We start from the raw sequence: 27,574 nt of genomic DNA on the forward strand, positions 1-27,574 counted from the left end.
ACACGTCAAATTTTGTCTGTTTCATCTTTCGCAATAACTGATAGACTGAAGGATGTTGCAACATCCTAATTGTAGCTAATAATTCCATTAACAGATATTCATGGTTAACTCCTTCTTCCTGCCAACATAAAGCATCAGTCAATTTTTAAAATCAGTGAAGTGACTGACTGCAACTAAATTTGTGATATGTACTAGTTATTCTTCAAGGACATTTCAGGAAAACTCCAATGCAAAAATACTATGCTTCAATAAATGTTCAGAAGCATGGCTTCACTAAAATGTAATTTGCCCAACAAACCCCTGTGTTATTAGTAGCTGTGTGAATCAATGTTGAAAAGTGATAGCTTTAGTTTTTGTCATTTCCAAGTTATTTGAACTTCATTATTATGCACCATGCTGTGTAATCTTTTTCCTTAATATCTTTGTGTTTGCAGTCATTACTTCTTTATGGATAATGTTTCATTTTACTTGCAGGTCACTTGAGGATTGTGACTGTAAATGTCGAAACATGATATTTTGGATTAAACTAAATAGACAAGCACCAAACCATGATAAAAGCTGATTGCTGCTCTAAAAATGCATTAAACAGTTCTGTAATTATTTATTAAGGAAAAACCTCTCCCTAGACCATAAGAAATATTATTGCAGTAGCAGATGAGAAAAGAGAAACTAAATGAAACATTAATCGAGTTCTTTGAACCTTAATAATAAAGTCATAATTATGCTTAATATGTAAAAATATGTAGCTTATATTTGAAGTACAGTGTTCATGAATTTACAAGCACTAAAGCTTGAAAACAGGCAACCATTAGTATTTATTAGCAGTAGGCAGTAGTGTAAAATTCAAAAATCAAATTTTTTAGAAGGAAATTCTACAAATTGAAACTGAATTAACATTAAAAAAATCTTTAATTGTCCGGTGTAATGATTTGAGTACTTCTCTGTATTGTCTGACAGTTATTACCTTATTTCAGGGAATATAAGCAAGCATTTCATACAGTTCCACAACAATATATGGTTTACGGTGAAGTTGACAGATCTACATTGACAACTACAGAAAAGTAAATAGAAAAGTTTGAGACCTCAATTCATCTTGCCAATTTTATTTGAATCCTTATTAACTTAGCATAGTTTTTTTTATTTGTAAAACATTCGAATTATTTAATTGCTATATAAAAAATCAAATAATGCTGTGGGAAAAGTGCTTATAATCAATGAGAATTAAATGTGAATTTGTGCTTTGAACTGGATTGTTGCTCCCAAGTTTGGTGCACCAAGTTGGAAAATTTCCTAGGTGGCACGGGGTGCAAGCTCGAGTTGGACTTACACCATGGAATCCATGGGGAGGCAGCCACAGGAGCTGAAGTGGTATTGAGGTAGATTGCATGACAGGTCTGCATTATTGCTTTGGGACTTTTTCCCTGCTATAATAAAAATGATATGGTACTCTTACCTTTACACCTCACACCTCCTCATCAGCTGCAAACTTCTCATGTGAACTCATGCCACCTCCTGACATCTCCATCTCATTGGCATGTCTCCTTATTTCACCAATAGCCCTTGCGCCAATTTAGACCTTACTCATGCCACTGGCGACTTCACACCTTTTGACCTTTTCCCATCATCCTCCATGCCAATTCATTGAGTATTCACCATAGGCAGATCTCAGGAACCGCACCAAGACGCCAGAAAATAATGTTAGAAGTCACATGACACCAGGTTATAGTTCAACAGGTTTATTTGAAATCATAAACTTTTGGAGTGCTGCTCCTTCATCAGGTGAAGTGAAAAATAACACACAGGGACAGAATTTATAGGCAGAGAGATTAAAATGCAGAGAGATCAAAAAGATCGTACAAATGGCGTTCCAGAGACAGCTGCTCTCACTGCATGTGATGTCACATTCACATTCTTGACTTCTCTCTCCAACAGCATCACAACATGCTAACTCAGGGCTGCACCACTCCACAGTTCCACTTCATCCCCCGGCTCATTTACCGCGCTAATAAGAAACCTTTGCTTTATCTTTCAGGCATCAAGGCCCACAAGATGTAACAACTCAGAGAGACCTATGGCCTTCTGGAACCTTCCCCCTCTCCTCTTCCCTTTGACTCCATCTCCTCCCCCAACCACACCTCCTGTGAAGTATTCACATCCCTCCTAACCTTCTGCTGTCCGATACTGAATGTTCTGTACTCAGCAAAAGTCGCCGTTTCGAAGAGTGTGGTGCTGGAAAAGCACAGCCAGTCAGGCAGCATCTGAGGTGAAGAGCTTATGCCTGAAATGTCAACTCCCCTCCTTCTCAGATGCTTCCTGACCTGCTGTGCTTTTCCAGCGCCACACTCTTCAAAACTCTGATCTCCAGCATCTGCAATCCTCACTTTCTCCCAAAGTCTCAGTTTTGTTTCTCTGCATCCTGCTTTAGTAAATTTCAGGCACAACATGACGTCGAGCCCTTCATCTGTCATCCTCGACTCCATGCCCATTTCTTTGGACAAGAGTCCTCTCCTCGTCCCACAGACCCCTTTGCCCAGCTCCAACACTCTCCCTCCACCTGGACCCCTCGATCTGTTCATTGAGAACTGTCAATCTGACACTGGTTGCCTCAATTTCCCTCAATCCAACCTATCTCCCTCCAATTTGATTGCACTGCACGTGCTTAAATCCAACCCTGATCCTGCTCCTCGGATGCTGCCTGACCTGCTGTGCTTTTCCAGCACCACTCAAATCTAGACTCTGATTTCCAGCATCTGCAGTCCTCACTTTTGCTTTTGTTATTAAGCCTGCTGATAAGGGTGGTGCTGTTGTTGTCTGGCGCACTGAACTCTACATTGCAGAGGCTGAGTGCCAGCTCTCAGATACCTCCTCCTATCTCCCTCGGACCATGACACCACCATGATACATCAGGCCATTGTATCAACGACAGTCACTGACTTCATTTCTTCTGGCAATCTTCCCCCTACTGCCTCCAAGCTGGTAATTCCCAGCCCAACACAGCCCGCTTCCAACTCTTCCTGAAAATCCACAAACAGGACTGCCCAGGCAGACCCATTGTTTCTGGCTGCTCTTGCCCCACAGAATTCATCTCTTCCTACCCCGACTCAGTCTTTTCTCCCTGGTCCTGTCCCTGCCCATATACACCCATGATTTCTCTGACACTTTATGCCAGTTTTAGAATTTCCAGTTCACTGGCTCCAGCCACCTCCTCTTCACCATGGATGTCCAATCCCTCTACATTCTGGATTAGTGGTGCTGGAAGAGCACAACAGTTCAGGCAGCATCCAAGTAGCTTCGAAATCGACATTTCGGGCAAAAGCTTCAATCCTTCTATGTGTCCACCCCCTACCAGACAGTCTCAGGGTTCTCTGCTTCTTCCAGGAGCAAAAGCCTAAAACATTCCCACCCACCACTGTGCTCCTCCACTTCACTGAGCTAGTCCTCACCCTCAATAACATCTCATTAAACTCCTCTCATTTCCTTCAGGTCAGAGGAGTGGCCATGGGTACCCGCATGGGCCCCAGTTATAAGTTATACTTGTATCATAGTGGGGTATGTGGAACATTTCTGGTTCCAGTCCTATTCCAGCCCCCACCGGTGTATCGATGATATCATCGGTGCTGCTTCCCTCTCTTTTCCAGATTTCAAAAGGTTTATTGATTTTGTTTCCAATTTCCACACTGCCCTCACTTTCACCTGGTCCATCTCTGAATCCTTCTTTCCCATCCTTGACATCTCAATTTCTATTTCTGGAAATAGACTGGCTACTAATAAATACTATAAACTCATCAACTCCCACAGTTACCTGGACTATGCGTCCTCACACCCTGCTTTCTGTAAAGACCCCATTCCATTCTCCCAGTTCCTCCATCTCTGTCACATATGTTCTGATGATACCAAACTTTGACTAGGGAGCCTCCAAAATGTCTAACTTCTTCCTCAACCAAGGATTCTCCAGCACCGTTATCGACAGGGTCCTCAACTAGGTCTGACCCATCTCCCGCACTTCTACCCTCACCCCTTCTCTTCACCCCCACAACAGCAATAGGGTTCCTTTGTTCTTACCTACCATCCCACTCACACCTACATTCAGAAGATCATCAGTCGCCCTTTCTGCCACTTCCTGGAAGATGCCACCACCAGATACCTATTCCCCTCCCCTCCCTTGTCCATTTTCCACAGGGACCATTCCCTCCAAGACACTCTGGTCCACTCTTATTTCACTCCCAATGCCCCCCAACAACCCCAAGGCACCTTCCTCGGCAATCGCTGAAGGTGTAACACCTGCCCATTTACCTCCTCCCTCCTCGATATCCAAGGGCCCAAACATACCTTCCTGGTGAAACAGCACTTTACCTGAACTTCACACAATCCAGGCAGCATCCAAGGAACAGGAGAATCGATATTTCAGGCATAAGCCCTTCTTCAGGAATGAGGAAGGTGTGCCAAGCAGGCTAAGATAAAAGGTAGGGAGGAGGGACTTGGGGGAGGGGCGTTGGGAATGCGATAGGTGGAAGGAGGTTAAGGTGAGGGTGATAGGCCGGAGAGGGGTTGGGGGCGGAGAGGTTGGGAAGAAGATTGCAGGTCAAGAAGGCGGTGCTGAGTCCGAGGGTTGGGACTGAGATAAGGTGGGGGGAGGGGAAATGATGAAGCTGGAGAAATCTGCATTCATCCCATGTGGTTGGAGGGTACCTAGTTGGAAGATGAGGCGCTCTTCCTCCCGGCGTCATGTTGCCATGGTCTGGCAAGGGAGGAGGCCAAGGACCTATTGAGATTTTCCAGCATTTTCTCTTTTGGTTTCAGTTTGCAGCATCCGCAGTAATTTGCTTTTTTCCCCACACACCAGACTTTGTAATCTCACAGTCTGCTATTACACTCAAACTATTTTTTAGAGATTAACCATCTCCATTAACAGGTATTCACCCTCCTAGCCAGATCGTTAGTGACTCTCTTGTCTGTCCAGCTATTCTTGTCTCTCTTTGGGCTCTATCCCCAATTATCTTTTACTCCTTTGCCCTTCCCCCTATCTTCTGCATTAGAGACACCATCAATTCTGAGGAAGGGTCACTGGACCTGAAATGTTAACTCTAATTTCTCTTCACAGATGTTATCAGACCTGCTGAGTTTTTCCAGCAATTTCTGTTTTTGTTTCTGATTTCCAGAATCCACAGTTCTTTAGGGTTTTATGCAAATGGAATGAGTGGAACATCGATAGGCTGAATACTAAGTCTCTGCCGGTGATCAGAAGTGTCATGGTGTGAGTAAAGTGTTAACAGCTGAATAGCAAGTGAAGGGGTGACCTGTAAACCAATTAGTTGAGGCAGAGAGATAATTACAAAAAAAAATTAAAAATAAGACGATGCTGGAGACAAACCAAAAGGCTGGAATAACCTGATAGGTGTAAGAGTCGCATGCCTAGGGTCTTTCAAAAGTAATAAGTAATCCAGAACTGTACAAACTAATTAAGGTAGAGAGACCATAACATGCTATCCAGATGATGGTGTCATCGCTTCACTCGCGATTCAGCTGTTGACACTTAGTCACACCATCTGACACTTTTGACCACCTGCAGAGACTTATTATTTTGCCTGTCAACACTCCACTCACACCAATTGTATGATCTTTTGATCTCTCTGCCTGTTGATCTCTCTGCCTATAAATTCTGTGCCTGTATGCTTTTCTTTACTTCACCTGACGAAGGAGCAGTGCTCCAAAGGCTTGTGATTTCAAATAAACCTGTTGGGCTACAATCTGGTGCTGTGTGACCTCTGACCTTGTCCACCCCAGTCCAACACCGGCACCACCACATCACAAGATAATGTTCTAAATACCTGTTGTAGACTTCACTACGTTCGAAAAAAGATCTTGCATTGATAAAAGCCTATTCAGTATACTTAAAGAACAAAATGCTTATAAAAACAAATGTTTCCAACAACCATCTAATCCTTTATAAAACCCTGTCTATTCATTAGATTAGATTAGATTACTTACAGTGTGGAAACAGGCCCTTCGGCCCAACAAGTCCACACCGCCCCGCCGAAGCGTAACCCACCCATACCCCTACATCTACATTTACCCCTTACCTAACACTATGGGCAATTTAGCATGGCCAATTCACCTGGCCTGCACATGTTTGGACTGTGGGAGGAAACCGGAGCACCCGGAGGAAACCCACGCAGACACGGGGAGAACGTGCAAACTCCACACAGTCAATCGCCTGAGGCGGGAAATGAACCCGGGTCTCAGGCGCTGTGAGGCAGCAGTGCTAACCACTGTGCCACCGTGCCGCCGTACTCCACTTTGTTATGTTTCACTTAGGTAGTGCCCTGGAAATCAAGTGCACCTATTCTGGAGTCATCTCAAAAGTTAGAGATTTTATAAAATTTCCTCAATTTATCTTTCTTTTTAGATTCAAGTTAACAGAAAGCACAGAGCAGTTATCTATACATATCAAGAATGACTATTTATTACTTTATATATATATCTGAGCTACAGAAAACTCCAGTAGTTAAAACTCTAATGCTCTTAACTCCCGCTCTACAGATGTCAACAGATGGGAAAAATAATATCAGTCTTATGGGGAGAGGGAAACATGGGGAAGGCAAATCTGTGGTCTCTACCCACAGGGTTCACTGAGAGGATTCTTGTGCTGACCAGAACTCTGCTTCTCAATCTTCTTCTTCTGATAAGTTCACTTGTTTGTAAATGACTTAAACAAATGTCACAGTTTACACCAACTTAAAGGAGAAATAAACTAGCTAACGTCAGGCTTGAAATGTTTTTTTACTGCAGAGAGAAGAGACAAACTAACCCTGCCCCTGAGGAGATCAGGTTGCTTCTTCAAAAGTAGTCACACCCCTCAGTTGTTCAGCTACCTGGGAGGCAATCACATAGTTGTTGGCAGGCAGAAGGCCTTCTTATCAATGGCTCAGTGGCACAGTGGCTCAGTGGTTAGTACTGCTGCCTCATAGCACCAGGGACCCAGATTTGATTCAACCCTCAGGCAACTGTCTGTGTGGAGTTTAAACATTCTTCCTGTGTCTGTGGGTTTCCTCACAGATTTGCAAGTTAGATGGATTGGCCATGCCAAATTGCCCGTATTGTAAGGGTGAGTAGGTTAGATAGATTTAGCCATGGGGGAAAAAAAAAGATTTATAGGAAGATGGGGATGGATCTGGGTGAGATGCTTTTTGAAGAGTCTGTGTGGACTCAGTGGGCTGAATGGGCTGCTTTCATTCTGTAGGGATTTTATGAACTGGTAACTAGTCCACAAACCAATCAGATATTTGTTGTCAGTGAAAGCTCCTTTTATACTGATACCTTGGCTCTAAGTTGTTATGGGCTGAAAATGTGTTGCTGGAAAAGCGGAGCAGGTCAGGCAGCATCCAAGGAACAGGAGAATCGACGTGTCAGGCATAAGCCCTTCTTCAGGAATTTCGGGCTTATGCCTGAAACGTAGATTCTCCTGTTCCTTGGATGCTGCCTGACCTGCTGCGCTTTCCCAGCAACACATTTTCAGCTCTGATCTCCAGCATCTTCAGTCCTCACTTTCTCCTCTAAGTTGTTATGGATCAGGCAAGACCCCATCAAAATGTTTCAAGAAAGTAGCCTGGATCCTAATTTTAAAAAAAATTTTTTTAAGTAGGTATAACGCAGATATTCCTGGAGTGATGCAGTTGGCCCAACCACTTAGTTTTAAACAAAACAGAATTTATTTGCAAGATTACCAAATGAAACACAAACAAAGAGAACAGAACATAGAATAACTTAACTGTTTAAAAATGACTCTTTCACGACTTAACAATACCGTTTCAAATACTTTCGACATCCCCATAAACATCCTCTTGGCAAAAAAGGAAAATCAAATGCCAGTTTTTACTGGAAATATGGCAGAGAGGGAGAGTGGATCAGCATGGAGCTGTTTCTTTGACCAGCAACCTCAAAAAACTGACAGGCTGCTAAAGCCAAACCAAACCAGAGTAAAGCTGAGCTGAGAGAACTGGCCACTCCCCTTTCATTGTACAAGTGTATTTTTTATTAAACTTGAAAGCCTTTTCAAGAAGATCAACCCAGACATCTCGGCAACTCTGCCTTGTTTAACACTTTTGAAAAAAAACAAGGACAACACAACCTTGTTAAAGGAGCAGCATCATCACAAAATCATTGGCAAGCCAGGTCTCCACTACTTCATGAGCTAACAGCTGTGTAAACAGTGTTTACAATGAGTGTCCGGTTACTTGCTTTTAAATGGTGCAGCAGTTCTTCAACAATCCTCAATTTTTAAAATAATTTTTCAGTCCAAAATCAGAAATTAGAAAGATATGGTCTTTACAACACCTAATCACTTTAGAACAAGTTGGTGATGTCAATCAAACTGTGAACTAACAGACTCTATAAAGTGAGAGAGATAGATTTTAGACAGAATTTCAAGCAAAACCAATCCTATAGTAAAGTGCCACATAAAATATTATTGCACAAGATAGGAGCTTATGGTTTTAGTGGTAATGTATTAGCATGCAGTAATAATTGGTTAATACACAGAAGTCAGAGAGTTCGGATTAATGGGACTTTTTCAGATTGGAAAGATTTAATTCATGGAATGCCACAGAAATCAATCCTCGGGCCTTAGTTATTTACTATCTCTGCTGATGACTCTCTCTGTTGATTGCTGATGATACAAAAATAGGTGGGAGGGTACCAACACAGAACACTGGTGAAACTGGGCAGCAGCTGTAGTGATAAAAACAGTTCATGTTTTGAGTTTGGCATGACTTTTCTTCAGAACTGGTGGCAGGGCATATAGTAGTGAGGACATGAGGAATTGACAAGGGGACATATATAGGTTGAAAGAATGGTTAAAAAAATAAATGTAAGAAAGTAAGAGGTCATGCACTTCAATAGGCGGAATCAAAAAATACACTATTATTTAAATGGTTGGAGACAGTGTAACATGGGGAACTGGGTGTTCTTGTTTAGTAGAATTTTGCTGTTACTGGTTGGTGTTTGGAGTTTAAAAATAGGGAAGTCTTGTGACAATTGTACATGGTGCTGGTGAGGCTGCACCTGGGGTATTGTATGTTGCTTTTGTCCCCACATTTATGAAAGGATATACTGGCATTGAAGGCAGATCAAAATTGATACATTAGACTGATTTCTGAGAATGAAGGGTTTGACTTATTAAGATTGGCAAAACAAGTCAGGCCTTTATCATTTAAGTTTAGAAAATAAGGGGTGATATTTTTTCGATTAGATTAGATTCCCTACAGTGTGGAAACAGGCCCTTCGGCCCAATAGAAGATTGGGCCGAAGGGCCACACTGACCCTCCGGGCAACCCACCCAGACCCATTTCCCTCTGACGAATGCACCTAACACTATGGGACAATTTAGCATGGCCAATTTACCTGACCTGCACATCTTTGGACTGTGGGAGGAAACCGGAGCACCCAGAGGAAACCCATGCAGGCACAGGGAGAATGCGTAAACTCCACACAGACAGTTTTCTGAGGCTGGAATCGAATCTGAGACCCTGGTGCTGTGAGGCAGCAGTGCTAACCAATCTTATTGAAAGAATATAAGATTCTGAGAGGTGTTGACAGGGTGGATACTGAGAAAATGTTTCCACCTGTGGAAAAATCTCAAATTGGGGATATAGATATAGAATAAAGGGGTACACTGATTTAAACCTGAGATGGGAAGGAATTTCTTCTCTCGCAGGGTAATGAAGGTTTGAAATTGTCTAACCCAGAGAGTTGTGGAGGCTGGATCACCAAATATTTCAAGAAAAGTTAGATTTTTGAAATATCAGAGAATTGACAGCTATGTGAATTTGACACAAAAGCCTGGGTTGATCAGCCATGGTCATATTTGTAATGTTCTTATGAGTATTCCCATGCTATTATTTATTGAAATTGTGAGCATTGATTTTTTTTTCAACTGAGTGGCACATTAGTCTATTTTTTGCAAACTTTGAAGGACAGAAGATTTAAAATACTTTAACTGTTAGACAGCTCCACAGAACTTATCCACTTTTTTGCACAAGTTAGTGTCTACCATTAACAATCCTAAGAGGTACCTGAGCCCTCCAAAATCAAGTCTGACCTCTCTCAAAGCAACCCTGAGTTTTTCAAAAGTGAACCTCAGATTCTCAAAAACTCTGGTAGTTTTAGACATAATCCTCAACAGTCTGGTAGTTTTAGACATAATCCTCAACAGTTGCAGAAGCCTGGGTGATAAAGGCCGCTTCTGAGTCAATGCCGCTGCATTTTTAACCAAACGTAAAGACTGCAGATGTGGAAAATCTGAAATAAAAACAAAATACTGGAGAAACCCAGCAGGTCTTTTAGCCTAAGAAGAAGAGTCTTTGGACATGAAACTTTAATTCTGTCTCTCTCTCCACAGATGCTGCCTGGCCTGCTAAGTTAATTCTGTGTTTTTTTTGTTTTTACTTGTGTTGTGTTCTTAAATCTTCTGTTAGGTCCATAAAAAATGGGTGTATGAAGTACCTCGCCACCCCCAATAAAAATGGGAATGCTGGATTCAAGGGTGGACTTCCAGAAATGGAATTCCAATGCCACTGTGGTGAAAATTCAGAACTATGATTTCACTGATCTGATCAGGAATGAAATAACTCCCCAGAGGCTGGCATCCTGTCACCAAGTCACTCTTTTACATGTGGAGAGTCCTTGAACTGATCCAGTTCCTTCATAGCCAACTGTAAGAGTGAACAGGATGTCTGACATCCTGTTTATATCCGTCAGATAGGGCTTCCTGATTGAGGCTATTAATTTGGTCCAATCAGGGAACTCATATTCTATGAGGTCCACCTGGCTGTCCTCGTTCCAAACACTACAAGTGTTGTTTGTTGTTTTAATCAATACCACCATTGTAGTCTGAAGTAATGTTGTCTGTTGGGAAAAGAAGTGACCCGTGATTAGAGGCATGTCCATGATTTCAGTGCTCTTTGAAATATTGCCCTTGCTAACATCTGATTTCCTTAATGCAGCACAAGCTTTGGAACATCCTCTTTAGCCGCAATGACTCTGCCTTTTCAGAGTTCTCTTGGTCTATAGGTCCACGTCAGTCTTAATTCCAGTTGTCATTTTACCAAGATAGGCTTCTTTTTCAGGTGCCAAGTCTACAAATGTCAACCTCTCTGGCTGTTTCTTTCCTTTTACTTTCCCTTGCTTCCATCTCTACTTCCAGTTTCAATCCTTCCTGGGTTTTCAATATTCACAGAGACTTTCCCCAGCTTGACCACTAAAAAATAAGCCCTCCTTAAGGCTATCTCAAAAGGAGGGAATTAGATTGGAAATCATCGGAAATTGGGAGGTATTGAGGTGAGGAATTGAGGCGCTGGGAGAATTGGCAAGCAAAGGGACAGATCCAGGAGGTAAGTGTAAAGACATCTGACTTCTGGATCTGCCAACTCTTCTCCCAGACAAAACTATTTTAGAACATAGAACATAGAACATAGAACAATACAGCGCAGTACAGGCCCTTCGGCCCTCGATGTTGCGCCGATCAAAGCCCACCTAACCTACACTAACCCACTATCCTCCATATACCTATCCAATGCCCGCTTAAATACCCATAAAGAGGGAGAGTCCACTACTGCTACTGGCAGGGCATTCCATGATCTTACGACTCGCTGAGTGAAGAACCTACCCCTAACATCAGTCCTATATCTACCCCCCCTTAATTTAAAGCTATGCCCCCTTGTAATAGCTGACTCCATACGCGGAAAAAGGTTCTCACTGTCAACCCTATCTAACCCCCTAATCATCTTGTACACCTCTATCAAATCACCCCTAAACCTTCTTTTCTCCAAAGAAAACAACCCCAAGTGCCTCAGCCTTTCCTCATAGGATCTTCCTACCATACCAGGCAACATCCTGGTAAACTTCCTCTGCACCCGTTCCAGTGCCTCCACATCCTTCCTATAGTATGGCGACCAAAACTGCACACAATATTCCAGAAGCGGCCGCACCAGAGTCTTATACAACTGCAGCATGACCTCAGGACTCCGGAACTCAATTCCTCTACCAATAAAAGCCAGTACGCCATATGCCTTCTTCACTGCACTATTTACCTGGGTGGCAACTTTCAGAGATCTGTGTACATGGACACCAAGATCCCTCTGCTCTTCCACACTACCAAGTAGTCTACCATTAGCCCAGTAATCCATCTTTTTATTACTCTTACCAAAGTGAATCACTTCACACTTAGCTACATTGAACTCCATTTGCCACCTTTCTGCCCAGCTCTGCAGCTTCTCTATATCCCGCTGTAACCTGCCATATCCTTCCTCACTGTCTACAACTCCTCCGACTTTCGTATCATTTTGAATCACAAGTTTCAGGAAATGCAACTGTCAATGGCCAATAACAATTTTTATTCAGTTTGCATTTTGGAATGGGTTTGTCAGCTATCCCTAATTCCCATAATGCCTCAGATAGAGAGGGGAACCTGGAGGTAGGTTAGGATTGTGGTTCTGATGTTTGAGATTTAAATGCCAACCAAATCACAAAAATAATGAATGTTCAGCAGTGGTGTGAAGTGTAGAAAGTGTGGATAGTTGGCAAATTTAGAAAATGTTGCAAGTTAACAGCACCTTCACCACCTGAAAATCCAAGAAAAGATTTTATTGAAGGAAGGTTTCAAGAGAAATGGAAATCATGCAACAAAGAAAAAACATAAGAAATTACAGATACAGAACAAAATGTGAATTCCAGATGAGGTCAAAAAGAGTCAAAGCAAATTCTGGATGAACAAGTTGAAGGTATGGGAGCAGCTGCTTCCATGCTGGCAGACAACTTGTCAGGGTTGATGTCTGTGAATGTCAGATAACTTAAACCCCCTCAGGTCAAGATTATCAAACGCATGAGCAAATTACCATGAAGCTTATTCACAAAGGATTAAAATCTTGGTGAAACACAATATGTACTGAGAAATCAGAATACATGACTGTTGAACAGAAATGCATTCATCTCTGTCTCCTCGACAGAATGAAGACGGGAGACAAATCCCCCATGTATTTTTAAAGTTGTTCAAAGGATTAGGCAGATAATTTGACAGTAAAATTGGTAGTAGGTACATTTTTCACAAAACCAGATGCCAATAGTGGGTTCTGATGGACATACTTGGTCAAGAACCGAGACTGCTGACCTCCTTTATTACACCATTGTTAGTATTGCAAAACCAGGTATAATTTGGGATCTCTTCTGCATCAGAAATTTTCCTTAGAAATATGAACATGGAAGCTATATGGTGACCTTTTGGTATGTGGTAGAACAGAGAAAGACACACCTGGAATGCCAGAGAAGTATAAAGAACACAGGCCTTACACAGAACACCAATTTTCTGGAATGACTATTCCAACCTTATACACAGTATCTATAAACATGGCATAAATAAATCAATAAAGGAGTGCGATATAGCATAAGGAGTTGAAGAGCTTTCATTAATAAAGAGCAAACAGCCTTAGGGACAATGTACTTGAAGACACCACAGCCTGAGACTGACATTAGAATACAAAGATACCAATATTGCTTTAAAGCACAATGTACATCACGCACAACCAAGAAATGAGTTGGAGGATGTTCAACGGTCAAATATTAGAGGAACATGGAATTCTGAGCAAAGTAGGATTTTGAAAAGGCTAGAGATTATGAGAGACAAGATTATTCCTAAAAGAACTGTAAATGTAAAGGAATGGAGATTGTTCCTGAAATGATCCCGGTTTTCTTACTGTCAAACTATTGCAAATGGAGTATTCGATCCAACTTGCTGTTTCATGCTTTTGGCTATTATTTGTGGCAGAGATAGTGGAGCGATGAATCCTATTTATTGCAATGAATTAAATACATTTAAATGAGGTTTTAAATCATTTTTCTTTGTGGTCTCTAGCTGGTCTACAAAAGACAGTACTTAATGATTTGTGAGAAATCAACTTGGCAATAAGTGTTCATTATGTGTTGGAGTACAATAGATTCAACACTATTAGGCAGAATAAAATTTCTATCTGCACCTAAGGGAACAACCATTGAGCTAGATTCTAAATGTATGGGTTGAGCTAGATTTTACTATACAACTCCCTTAAGCATATTTACAGAGAACAGCTTTAATTAAAATATGTTTGAGTTATGTTCAGACATTTGGTAATCTTTAATAATACACTGCACTTACTTAAACACTACTCTGCACTGCCTGACATTTATTTGAGATGATATGTAAGGAGCATAATTTTATACTTTCTGGCTTCTATGTGACTTATCATAAGTTTGACTGATGTACTGTGGCAATTATAATCAAAGGAAATAGCAAACTTTGAGACTTCAATTCTTGTTTCCAAACATCTTAATTCATTATAATTTGAATTTTTAAATAATTGGTTAGAACATTATTCAAATACACAAAATAACTGAAATACTCAAATAGGTGTCTGTAAAAAAAGTACTTGTAATAGTGACAATATGAAGAGTTAAATATGCATTTGTTCTAATACCATCCAAACGTGATCAATGCTCAAGAGGTTAAAGTTTGAGAAGAATTTACCTTGGGTTTTAATGTTTATTGGAGATTCTATAAAATCCATTGTTAACACTTAAAACTTGTACTAATAGGCAGCTTCCAATGTGGGAAATAGTGTTTTTATGCATTTTTTAACCGGTTTATCACTTTCCTGATAGCGTAAAAGAAAATTGTGACAATCCTCAACAGAATTAGAGAATGCTATAAGAGACAAATAATGGTTATTGGACTCACCAAGTCTATTTCTGATCTTTTTCTCTGCATGAGTGCAATGAGTTGCCTTCTGTGCTGTAAATGACTCTATTAGCTGTCAAATATAATTTGACTCTCCAGCTTGCCTTTAATGTCACTCTTCAGACAAAGAACTGAAGAAGTCATTTCTGAAATGGAGGCAAGTTTGATCAACAGCACTGCAATCTCTACCAGACGCAAAGATAAGGAGGTCAGTCCCGAATCAACACCAGCCAGAATTGGGACCAAACCCCATACTCTTGACACTAATCTGATCCACACTAGCAGCTGTTGAGCTAACTGAATCAGGTTGCTCTTCCCACTGCAAGGGAATTCATGTTGCTTTGACAATGTACACTTTTATACATATGGTGAAGTCCAGAGTTATGAACAGTAATAAGGCTATGATCCCAGCTGATGGTAATACTGCAAGTCAGATCCCAGAGTGAAACCTAGCTGGGTAGATCATATGTTTTATAATTGGCTAAAATTGAGTTTACTCACTGAAGCATATTCACACAAGGCTGCAGAAACTCATTAACATCAGTATATAAGTTTATCATATAAAGGAAAGTTAAAGAAGTAATATATAAAAGACAGTTAGAAAGATCTTAACACTAGCCGTAAAACAAAGTTTTGACCTGTTCCATAACATTGATAGATACTCCAGAAAAATTTAATTCCTATCATAACCAGTGTTCCCTCTAACTTTCTTACCAGCTGTGCAGGTCTCTGAATCCGTGCATAGCAGTGAAGTCAGAACTAGAAGTCAATGCTGCAATTGGATCACTATGTGCAGAACATCGGAGCAGCTCTGCATGTACGCATTTGTATAACTTAGAAAGCACAAGGATCATAACTTTTTTTTACATACTTGACTCTTCCCAGTTTCTTTTCATTGTTGCATGGATAACGTTTAATCATTCCTTTCTAAGTTCATTGGCATAAACCTTTAACAATTATAATGATTAAACTTCTTCAGTTCCAATAACCTGAAGATGTCGACCCAAGTTCTCCTAGCTTAGGAACCTCATAAATTAAAACACTTGGTTAGGATGACTGACGGTTTCCTGAAGTAAAAGTTTAATTTTCTTGATTGGAAAAGCTGTTCTTCCTTGTGAACTGAACCTTTGATTCCTCTGAACTTAACTCAATGCTAATACTAATGGTGTTATTGTCTGTTGTGAATTCAGCGTAAAAGTGTTCCATCCATTAACATTCCAGAGGTTCCACCAGCCACTGAGCTGTAATTATGTTCATGGAATTGGTGCAGTGAGGTCACTGTTCCAAATGACTTTCTGACCTGTTTAAAAAAGAACCTTCACAACATTGGCTCATATCCATCTGCCTTGATTTTACAATCCGAATCCCAAAATATAGCAATACACATTATTCCTCACAAATAGTAGAGGCTTCAATCTTCTTTCCACCAAATGGATGACCAGGAATCTCTCCCACTCTTAATGCCTGCCACTGGTATATCTTAGAAGAATCGATAGATTGATATTCAACCTGATTTACAATTAAGCTGCCCATCCTTTTAACACACTGAACCATTTCCAGGTTAAATTCCGAAAATACTCAAATATTTATAGCTATTTGTTTGACTTTTTAAAAGGCATATTTTGGTCTACATTAAGAAGTGCTAGTTGGCTTGATTTAGGATTGATTGATTGATTCCTTGATTTAGAATATTTCAACCATTCATTGTCAATTGGTGGCAGGTCTACCCCATACTTCAGTACCAAAGGTTCATCAGCATTAAGGCATTACCTTTTGTGCAGAAGGGACCATCATATGCAGTATGAATGCAGTCACACGAGTAGCCATTGTACTTCTCCACACACTTGCCACCATTTCGACAATACATGCCATAACTGGTACAATGGCCTGAGCAGCCAGGTTTCACTCCTGGAGTAATTTTTGCTCTCTCCTCGAGGTCGAGAGTGACACCATTCATTCTTAAAGACCGGATACAACCAAGATAACCTCGTTGACCTCCAGCAGCTCCTGTGAAATAAGAAAACCATAAAATGAAAAATGCATTAATTAAACAGAGGTTTCCAGTTAAGGTTATTGCTTAAGTGAACTGCATCTTTTAATCCAATTGGATCCAAATTGATGTAACTGGCACAAAAGATTGTGGAATTTTAAGCAGAAGTTTGGACTATGCAATTTGAGTTCCTGCAATTATTTACAGGAGTTTTAAAAGCCATTGTACCTCAAAGCAAGCTTCACTCACAAAACTGCCCCATGGTTAAAAATATAACAGGCAATTTAACCACATTCACTGCAAAAAGATTATGAAAGAAGGGTTATTTATTCTATCAGTAATGAATCTTTCTAGACATTAACGGAAAAGTATAAGTTAAGAGAATTAACTACTTACAATGAATGTTTGTCCGATGTTGCAAATTTATTAAGATAATGTTTTAAAACTTAACTCCTGATCAGCCAGGAAACAAGTTCAGTTAGAGTGGCACCTACTGTTAACTTTCCATGCCAATGTTACCTCAATTACCCACGCCAGTTCTCAGACATAAAGAGTATGCTTTTTTCCTCATTGCCTCACATATTCAAGGGCTTGGCCCATATAATTCATCCAGGTTTCTGGCAGCAGTTTGCTCACTTTATTATCAATTCCTGGCTTTCTAGCCTTTGACAATTGCTTTGGTTAGCATTATTCATCACCCTGTCTCTTTGATGCTGACCCACCAGTCTTGAGCTCAGCTCCAATTTCTGCCTTCTTCAGCTCAGTGATGTTGTCACTCATTCATGCCAGCTCCAACTCCCTTTTCTATTGCTCCACCTATTATAAAAGGATTCCTATTCACAAATCCTGGCTTTCCGTTCTGTGTATCTTTGTCCTTTGTCCGTGGTCTCTTTCTCCATCTTCCCAACTTAACAATGCCACTCCTTTCTGCTGGAAGGATCCCAGAGGACCCGATGTGCTCTTCCACAATTGACAGCTGCTCTTGGAGGCCCCTCGACATGAATCTCCAGTAAAAGTGTCTGCAAATTATGTTTTTTATTGGTTTTCTTGGAAAATATGCAAATTAAACTACATTGAAAGTAATCTTCTCAGCATAAGGACACTAATATGCATGTTTTTAAAAATTGTCAATGGAAGTTCTTTTAAATTTACTCTAGAATACATGACTGTTCCCCAGTCAAATCAGTAAATAGCTCAGCATATTTTTAAAACTTAAGTAATTTAAAACAGGGTTGCTCAGTCATTTACATGGTGACTTAAAGTACTTTGTGTGATAAACTCATTTTCAGATGTTCTTATGAAAATTTACCAAGTTATAATATTGAAATATGTTAAGAATTTGTTAAAAAATACTTTTTAAAATACTGTCTTATTCTGCAAATTCATTATAATTTGTTCGCATCTATATGTAGCAAGTCTGACAGGAAACTTGAGGAGAAAGTGAGGACAGCAGAGGCTGGAGATCAGAGTAGGAAAGTGTGTCGCTAGAAAGGCACAGCAGGTCAGACACCAACTGAGGAGCAGGTGAGTTGACATTTTGGGCATAAGGTCACCTTCAGGAATGTGGGGGCTGGCTGGGGGTTTGGTGAAAGGGGGCTGAGAGATAAATAGGAGGATCAGGTAGGGGGTAGGTAGATGGGAACGCGAAAGGTAGATGCAGGTGGGGGGTGATAGTGATAGGTTGGAGGGAAGGGTAGAGAGGACAGGTGAGAAGGAAGATGGACCAGTAGGAAAGTTCGAGAGGGTGGTGCCAAATTGGAGGGTTGGATCTGAGATGAGGTGGGGGGAGGGAGATGAGGAAATTGGTGAAGTTGATGTTGATGCTGTGTGGTTGGAGGGTCTCGAGGCAGAAGATGAGGTGTTCTTCCTCCAGTTGTTAGGTGGCTTGGATTTGGCAGTGGAGGCGGCCCAGGACTTGCATGTCCTTGGCAGAATGGGAGGGAGAGTTGAAGTGGTTGGCCACAAGGCGGTGGGATCATTTGGTGTGTGTGTCCCAGAGATGAATAAAAATATATTTTCAATCAAGGTGTGAATATGGGCACAATTTGATGCAGAAAACCTATATTATGAACATAAAGATGCAAACCTACTATTGTTACTGTTCTCCTTGTGCCTCAGCACATTTAAATCATCAAATCAGAACCTACACTGAGGGTCACCAATCCTCAGGTGAGGGGCAAGATCAAGAAGGTAGGATCTTCATTTGTCCCTCAGCTGCTATTGGTGTGACTCTACATCACAAGCTAGTTGCCCAGCTAACAAACTACCCTTACTTCAAACTATTCCTGATCTAGTCCTCTCTATTTAGGAGGAGGTCTATCTTGCCAAGTGCATGACTTTTACATGCAGTCAGATATGTTTCTCGATTGGAGAGAACTTAATTGGGAAAGGGCTCTTGAATCAGGTGAACTGGCTTTTAATGAGATACAAGTAAATGTAAGTAGGTTTCCCAGTTCCTACATTTTACAAGTTTGACCGACTGTTTAAAGTCAGTAAATTTAATTACAACAGTTTATTCCATCATCAGGATTCTAAATTTTGGCCTTATCTACTCCACACAAATTAAGTGTCCCCACCCATCTTTCTTCTCGCTTGACAGGACCAGAAAATTCCACGCCTTGAATCACATTTAGTACAGCCACTGTATTCTTTTTATGAGAACTTTTGGCAAGAGCTGGCCTAACAAATTGGCCAGAATTGACTGAAGCTGAAATGCAATTGTACCTTGTGACTCAAACTGAATTGACATATCAGCCTGGTTAGTGCAATTCAAAGCGTACTTTTTCCAAATCATAGAATAGAATCCCTACAGTGTGGAAAGAGGCCATTTGGCCCAATAAGTCCACATTGACCCTCCAAAGAGTATCTCACCCAGACCCATTCCCCTACCCTATTACTTTACATTTCCCTGACTAATGCACCTAACCTACACATCCCTGAACACTATGGGCAATTTAGCATGGCCAATTCACCTAACTTGCACATCTTTGGATTGTGGGAGGAAACCCACGCAGATATGGGGAGAATGTGCAAATTCCACACAGACAGTTGCCTGAGGCTGGAATTGAGCCTGGATCCCTGGTGCTGTGAGGGACAGCAAAAGCAACAAGCCTGCTGAAGACGTTTTAACTCCTAGACTTTAGTTTCACATTCAGTTACACTCTCACGACGTCATACACGGTGCTGCCATAGTAGCAAAAATCACTGCTTGAGTGACTGTTGTAAGGGTTTTGATATCAAGTTGGGGATCTGTGAGGATACTTGCCAAAAGTCAGGACAGTGGTAGAAGGAGTGTGAGAGGTGTTTGAGGGAAACGAGGAGCAGGGGCATTCCGATGTCTCCTAACCTGCTTTGGATTCAACTTGTTGGGAAACCAACATTACCCAATCACTCAGCCTTCCTGCTAAAATGGCAGATCATATCCCAATTATTAAATTGGAAATTGATCTGTATATTTAAAGAATGACTTGCTGGCATGAGGTGTGTATCCTTGATACTTGCAAGTTTAAATTGCAGACGATCACACTGGTCCAGCAATGGAGTAGATGTGTCTTGACTTAATTTTAACCGTCTATTATACCCCAACACACAACTCCACCCCATGACCTGGCTTCTGCCAGATGCAGGGAATTAAAGTAAGATCTTTTTGCAATACACACAGCAAGCAGCATAACAGCGCACTCTTTGTATATTGATCTCAAATAAAGTTTGATTGTTTTGCTGCAAAATTAATTTGACATGAAATGTAAAGTACTTGAACTCATGTATTAGCAGAACTTAACAGGCTTTGTGAATGAGTTGAACATTTCTGCTTTCTGTTCACATATGTACCTACACTGGCATCCAACTCAATATAATTCTATCAGTCTCCATCTTCTTTAATTGGTTAATTTACAGCATTTTAAGGTTTATATTTCCACAGACAATAAGCTGTTTCCTTCAGTATCTCCATCAGCTTATAACCAGCAGAGCTTGGGGGGAGAAAAGGCTGTTTCTTGGACTACCTACATTTCAGTTACAAAGTAGAAACCAGACTAAACATTATAATTGGTAAGGTTTCTGGTTGTAGTAATCATGATCATCAGACGTATTATAACATATCATAAGTGAGCTTCACAAATAAGGAAAACTTGAATTGATTATGAGTGAATTTTCAATTCTTAATTGTTAAGTGAAAACCATTTGAACACATACAAACATACATTGACATTGTGCATCATAGGATCAACCTGACGGCAACTGTGTCACATTTATATATTCACATTCATGAATATTGATGTTAGCTTAGGAGACAAAGCTGCGGTGTGATGGTGACTGAAGTAATCGTCCTCTTAAAAGGTCAGTTTTATGTTGAGGTAATTCAGCTGCAGTGACTTATAAGGACAGAAATGGAGCAAATTGTTTCTGTGGTCGCTGACTTGAGAAGAGATTAATGTCCTTTTGAAGGAATAAAATGAGTAACCTCTGTTTTAATACTTCTACTGAGGAGAACTGCTGCTGAGATTTTACTGACAAGAAAATTGTTGGCAACTGGTATCAAATCATATATACCCTCACTGTTGAGAGAACACAGTCAGAAAATTAAACCTAAGGGATGGAGGTTGGCTCCAAGCAGGATAAAACTGTTGTCAAATTCAGAAAGCACTGACCTGGGGAAGCAAACGATCGTTTGGCCAACACAGAAAATATTGCAATCTTTAGGTTCAGTTGGTTTTGTAGTTCCACACTGAATTTATATAAAGATTGATATGTTCATGAAAGCAAATGATGTAGCATTATTGCCTTAATGGAATAAATTCCCTCAATTTTCCATTCATTTCTTTCAACTCCTGCAGAGACAGGGTATTCTGAAACCTGTTCTGTTATTGACAGCCAATACTTCTTCATAAATGTTTGGCAGGTAATGTGAGCTCAAAATCTGTTGTATGTCTTCTACTAGGCTTTAAGAACCTAGTCTATGCTGGCACTTCAGTACAATACTGACAGGGGGATGGAAATGGAGTCTCTTGCCTGAGGTTAAATTAAAGTTCATCTGTCTGTTAAGTGGCTTTACATGATACAAATGTGCTGTTCCAAGAAGATCAACAGAGCTCTCCTAATATCAGGACTACAATTATTCCTTAACCAAGGCAATCAAAATAGATTTGTTTTTGGCTTTTGGTCAAATGTAGGATCTTGTTCTATTACTTGCTCGTGGCTGCACTTCAGAATAAATTAATTGGTCATGAAGCACTGTAAGCTCTCCTAATAATGTGTAAAAGTACAATTCAAGGAAGTCAGTCCTTCTTGTTTTGGAAGTGTAATTACACTTAAACATTAGTTTTAGCCAAACACTATCAGAAACTTTCCGATTCTGGGCTTTGTCTCCAAAGCAGCATTCAGCTCCTTGATGTGATGTGAAGTGTGCAGCAATACATAGAGGTCTGCAGTTCAGAAAAAGACCAATCGAGTCTGCACTGGTCAAAACAAGCATTGAACTATCCTTATCCTATTTTGAGCAATTTCCCCATATTCCTGTATGCTCCGGCATCACACTTGCACATCTAAATACTTATTAAATGCTATGAAGATTGTTGCTTCGACCACTGTACTCATCTATGATCTGTTTGACCACATCTAGCTGCAACTTAGATTTTTGAATCACTAGGTTGCACCCCAGAGTGATGTAACAAATTCCCACTTCAGATTGTCACTACTTGCCATATTGTACTCACAAACATCTCAAGATGTAAACATCTTGGACATAGCCTTGGTGGAACGATCAGAAGAATTCATCCTTTCAAAATGAATAGACTAGAAATTTCATTGGCTATATGGTCATTTCTGCAGCAAATGCTGCAATTGAACAGAGGGACCACGCAGAATTCCAGACACAGCTGACTCCAAGGAACTGCTCCAGACAATTTTAATTTTGATAGGTCCAGAAGCAGGGGAATTGCTATTCAGAAAAGCCCCTTAAGTTCAGAGAATTCTGTAGGTTCTGACCCAGTGAAAATGGGAAGTCAATGCAGTGATTAGCATTCTGATGTCAAACACGGTGTGGAATAAAGGAGCAGCTGCATGCAGTGGAATTACTCGGCTAAAAGGGAATTACCTGCCCTGTTTTATATTCATTCCCCTGAGATCAATGAACGTTACAGAAAATGTGAATACATAAGGTTGATATTGTATCAGGTAATGTCTTTATGAGGTCAATGTTATATTGTCTCCATTCTACTGATGTCACACACCATCTCTGACTGAGAGAAGGAATTCTCCTGCACCAGTTCCCTGTGCTACCAGTAATTATGTCTGGCCAAATATAGTTGTTACCATACAATTAACATTCTTGTTACCTAAGAACACTTTCTCTTCTTAGATGCTCGATGGTGGTGTATCTTCTGCCAATAACCAATAGTTAAGGCCAAGACAAAAGAAGATTGGTCGCAGTGACTACCTCAAATAAACTTTACCCAGTATTACATACTATTAAAGATAGCAATTACCACAGGGAGACCAAGAATATTATAGATGTAAGATGAAAAGATCAAAATGCAGTTATGTTGACACAGAAGTTACAGAGTTACATTTATCGCATGGTCAGCACAAAAAAGTATGCCTCAAAATGAAGATCAGGATGGAAAAACCATGACAGAGTAAGAGGGGAAATGCCAATGAGAAAGCAATGACAGCGCCAGAACAATACAGAGGAACCTCAATTATCCGGCATTCAATTATCCGAATATCAGATCACCTGACGATCGCAAGTTCACAATGCTCGGCTATACTATGCTATCTGGCATTCAATTATCCAGAATTTGATTAACTGAACAAAATACTGTCCAATCGTGTCCTTCGGATAATCGAGGTTCCTCTGTATTTGGTTCATTCAGTGCTAAATCCAGATGCCTTCCAATGAATATATCAGCTACAACATTTCATAATGGAACAGAATTCATTTACTAAAGAACTGAAAACAAACAGTTTCTTGGTCAATTGACTTGAATATAGTTTATTACCTCTGTAAATCAATATGAAATAAAACTTATCACCTAATATGGGGCTCAAGACCATGGCTCCGGATTACAAATCCTATTTACTGCCAATTGAGCTCCTCCGATGCACAGAAGCTGACTCCACAAAGCCTTTCCAACACTGGGATAGCTCCACAACTCATTACTGACATTTTTCAAACATTTCCCACTACCTTCAACAGTGCCTAATCTCCTGCTGGTCTGAGTATGAAACATTTGGACATATTATTTCTTTAGTAAATATGCTTTCTTCCATTCTGAAATATAGTAACTCACATAATCATTGCTATTGTTGCTGGCATTACCGCTGCTTTCTTATTAGCATTTTCCCTCTTTTATGTATTCATTTATGCATTCATTGTCCTGGTCTTTACTTTGAGACACTTTAATACCTTTGAAATGAGTTTCAATGCTTCACGGATGCTCCTGCTGCTGACTGTCAGGAAAAGCTGCACATGTGTTGGCGGCTGCAGTGCAAGCCAAATATGTGTTCACAAACATTGCTGAAGCCTTTTTGACCAGTGGTAGGAATTACCATAAAAATCAAACTCTGTCACTTGCAACTGACAAGTAGACAAAATTTTATTTTAGATCAGAGTGGTGCTGGAAAAGCACAGCAGGTCAGGCAGCATCCGAGGAGCGGGAAAATCGATGTTTTGGCAAAAGCTCTTCATCAGGATTCCTGATGAAGGGCTTTTGTCCGAAACGTCGATTTTCCTACTGATTCCTGATGAAGGGCTTTTGCCTGAAACGTCGATTTTCTTGTCCTCGGATGCTGCCTGTCTTGCTGTGCTTTTCCAGCACCACTCTGATCTAAACTCTGGTTTCCAGCATCTGCCTGACAAAATTTTATTGCCAGCGCAATGATAAGTGATAAAATGCAGTTGACTGTTTTTGTGTAAAATTAATTATTTGACTCTCTAACTAAGAAAATCTGATCTTTAATTTGAATTAATGTAGATATTTTTAAATAGACTAACCTCACATCATATGTTTCTTCTGTCATAGTTTCTGGACATAGTTATTTGAAGGCAACTTGTGATTTCAGTTGTTAAATCATATTGTCAATTGAGATTTCTAACCACATATGTAGGTTTCCTTTGCTGCTCACTTCAATCAAATGAAGTTTAAGGGAGAGTTCTGACCCTGATTTTTTTTTGAATAAGTTGTGTTTTAAAATTTCATTCCAATAGAAATAAATCCTATATGTCCAGTTATTTTTGTTCGGGTTTTTGAGGGTATACATGTTCATTAAATCTGAATCAATTCATGATAATTACTTTCCTCAATCAACATTTAGCCAGGAGTTCTGTCAGTTTTTCTGTCTAACCTTGGCTCAGTTAATTAATGACAATAATTGCTGCTGATGAATTGCTACTGTTCATCAACTATTAAAGGAGCAATAGTGAGAAAGAGCCTACCACTTCAATATGTTTTACTGTAATCATTAAACCATTAAGTTGGTGGAGCATCCAATATTAATGTGAGTTAAAATCAAAGTCAGTGACAGTCCTTTCTAAATTTCATTCAACATCTTTAACTTTAGCTAAAGGTTTGTATGAATATGCAACCGACAGCAGAAAACCATTATGATTGAGATCATAAATCTAGAACGTTGCTTACTAACAGTTCTGGTAGTATGGGATGAAATTACTGTTGAACTAGAAAAATTAGTTAAAGAAGGATAGTCAACATGAATGTCTAAAATGCAAGTTGTACTTGCCATTAATTAAATTGATGCAATTTATATGGGTCTGTAAGTATATTGAATGGCAAATTAGTTTGAACAACTTACCCACATAGAGCTGACTGTAGAGTTCCAGTCTGGTATGACCCTGACTTGGTGCCTTCCTGAAATCCCTACGCAATAGGTCCACTTGAAGGCTTGCTTCCTTTACATTGCGTTCAGCAATTACTCGATGCCATTGGTCATCATTCAAAGGGTTTGGAGATCTCACTGTAAGTTCCTCTGGGCCATTACCCACGTCAAATGAAAACATCACCTCGGTAGGTGCTGGAAATACAATGATCATAATTCAGTTCTCATTTAATTAAAATATAAAAATTAGATATATTCGTTGAGGGAAAGGGAACTTGGTTATAATGGTAACATGCAATGTGGACAGTGTTTGGAATAAGTAAAATAGATCAGTATTTTGGGCCTTTTCGCTATTCCCTATGCCTGAAAGTTCTTATGTGTTCTTAAAATTTGCTGTAATAGATAAGAATCTTAACTGCTTGTGCTTCCAAATCCCATCATAAATTTTATAATACTGATGTTAATCCAAACAAAAGTCTTTCTTCCACTTCTTTTGTTTGGCATGAATATATTGGAAGTCTGCTGATAGGACCTCAATTATATTTTTCCTCCCAAAGGAGAAGCAAGATAATTACATTACTAGTCTTTGGAAAGATGATACAAGGTTCTGTAGTTACTTGCCAATTGTCCATATGCCAACTCAGGCATAAAGGGAAAAATAGGATCCAGGTGGTGATGGCTATCCAACGTAAAATAATGCATCACCTGGTTTTCAAATCTGTATTGACATATGTTTATTTTCTTTTTAAATATGCCTTCCTCAAATTCAGTTGTCATGCCAAACAATTGGAATTTGTCTTCATCTTACTTACTGGCACTTCTTAATTTGGTCTAACAATTAGAACTTGCACTTTAAAACATGGAAATGTAAGTTTTGTTTTACATTCTTCATTTTCACTGACTCTTAACAAACACTGAACCTTTAAAACAGTTAGATCACATTCTGACATGTGGTGCTTCACGAAAAGGTCTCCATCTTATGCTTTATATATTCCGTTGATATTTTGTCTGTTAGTCAGCCAGTCAACTAAATGTACAACATAATTTTAATCTAAGTAAGCATAGAATCCAGCCTTTTTATGTATGCCTGAGGTGTTGCATTAATGTAGATGGGTAACAGTTATAACACTGCCATGCATCTGACTCAACACAAACTGAATTCTTTGTATGTTATTTGGGCTAACATACAGAAAATTTTAAGCATATTCATGATTAAATGGTTGCCTATTTAAGACGGAGATAAAGAAGATTTCTTTCTCTGAGTGGGCAGTCAATCTTTGGAATTCTTTGTCCCAGAGGGCTGTGGAGGTGGGTCCTAGAGTCAGATAGCATGGCAACAGACTCTTCAGTCCAACCAGTCCATGCCGAACATAATGTCAAACCAAACTAGTCCCACCTGCCTGGTCCTGGCCTATATCCCTTCAAACCTTTCCTATTCATGTGCTTATCAAGATATCTTTTAAATGTTGTAACTGTGCCCACATCCATCATTTCCTCAGGAAGCTCGTTCCACACAAAGACCACCCTTGTTTAAAAGATTTTCCCTTCATAGTGTTTTTGAATCTCCGTCCTCTCACCTTTAAAAAAATGTTCCATGGTCCTTGGAATTCCCCATCCAAGGGAAAAGACACCTACCATTAACTCTATCTATACCCCTCAGGACTTTATATACCTCTATAAGGTCACCTCTCAACCTCATAAGCTCCAGTGAAAGAACTTCTAGCCTATCTTTAAGTATTTTCAAGGCTGACAAAGATAGACCTTTAATCAGTCAGGGAATCAAGGGTTATGGAGATGTCAAGGATAGTGTTATATTACTTAGAGTAATTCCAGGCCAACACACTGGTCAGAATAACGTTAAGCTGGGTCTAGAGATGACAGAGAAAGCAATGCTGATTGCCTCTGATGCCTCTGACACCCTGACACTGCAGGAAACCAGGCACATGTTCAGCCCCAGAGGTAAGGAGCCCCTGTTCTCAGGTGCACAAAAC

General features: G+C 40.1%; 1 protein-coding gene across 1 annotated transcript in view; it reads right to left on the bottom strand.

Annotated features, from left to right (window-relative positions):
* The window catches only part of LOC140480594 (contactin-associated protein-like 2), a 2,042,618-nt gene that overhangs the window by 200,929 nt on the left and 1,814,115 nt on the right, over positions 1 to 27,574 (bottom strand). The window contains exons 17-18 of the mRNA XM_072575654.1: positions 25,560 to 25,778; positions 16,532 to 16,768 (exon numbers count right to left, since the gene is read on the bottom strand). Of these exons, the coding sequence (XP_072431755.1) occupies positions 16,532 to 16,768; positions 25,560 to 25,778 (456 nt within the window). The remainder of the gene's footprint in view (positions 1 to 16,531; positions 16,769 to 25,559; positions 25,779 to 27,574) is intronic.

The sequence above is a fragment of the Chiloscyllium punctatum genome, chromosome 8 (genome assembly GCF_047496795.1).
Source record: "Chiloscyllium punctatum isolate Juve2018m chromosome 8, sChiPun1.3, whole genome shotgun sequence".
Classification (NCBI taxonomy): Eukaryota; Metazoa; Chordata; class Chondrichthyes; order Orectolobiformes; family Hemiscylliidae; genus Chiloscyllium; species Chiloscyllium punctatum.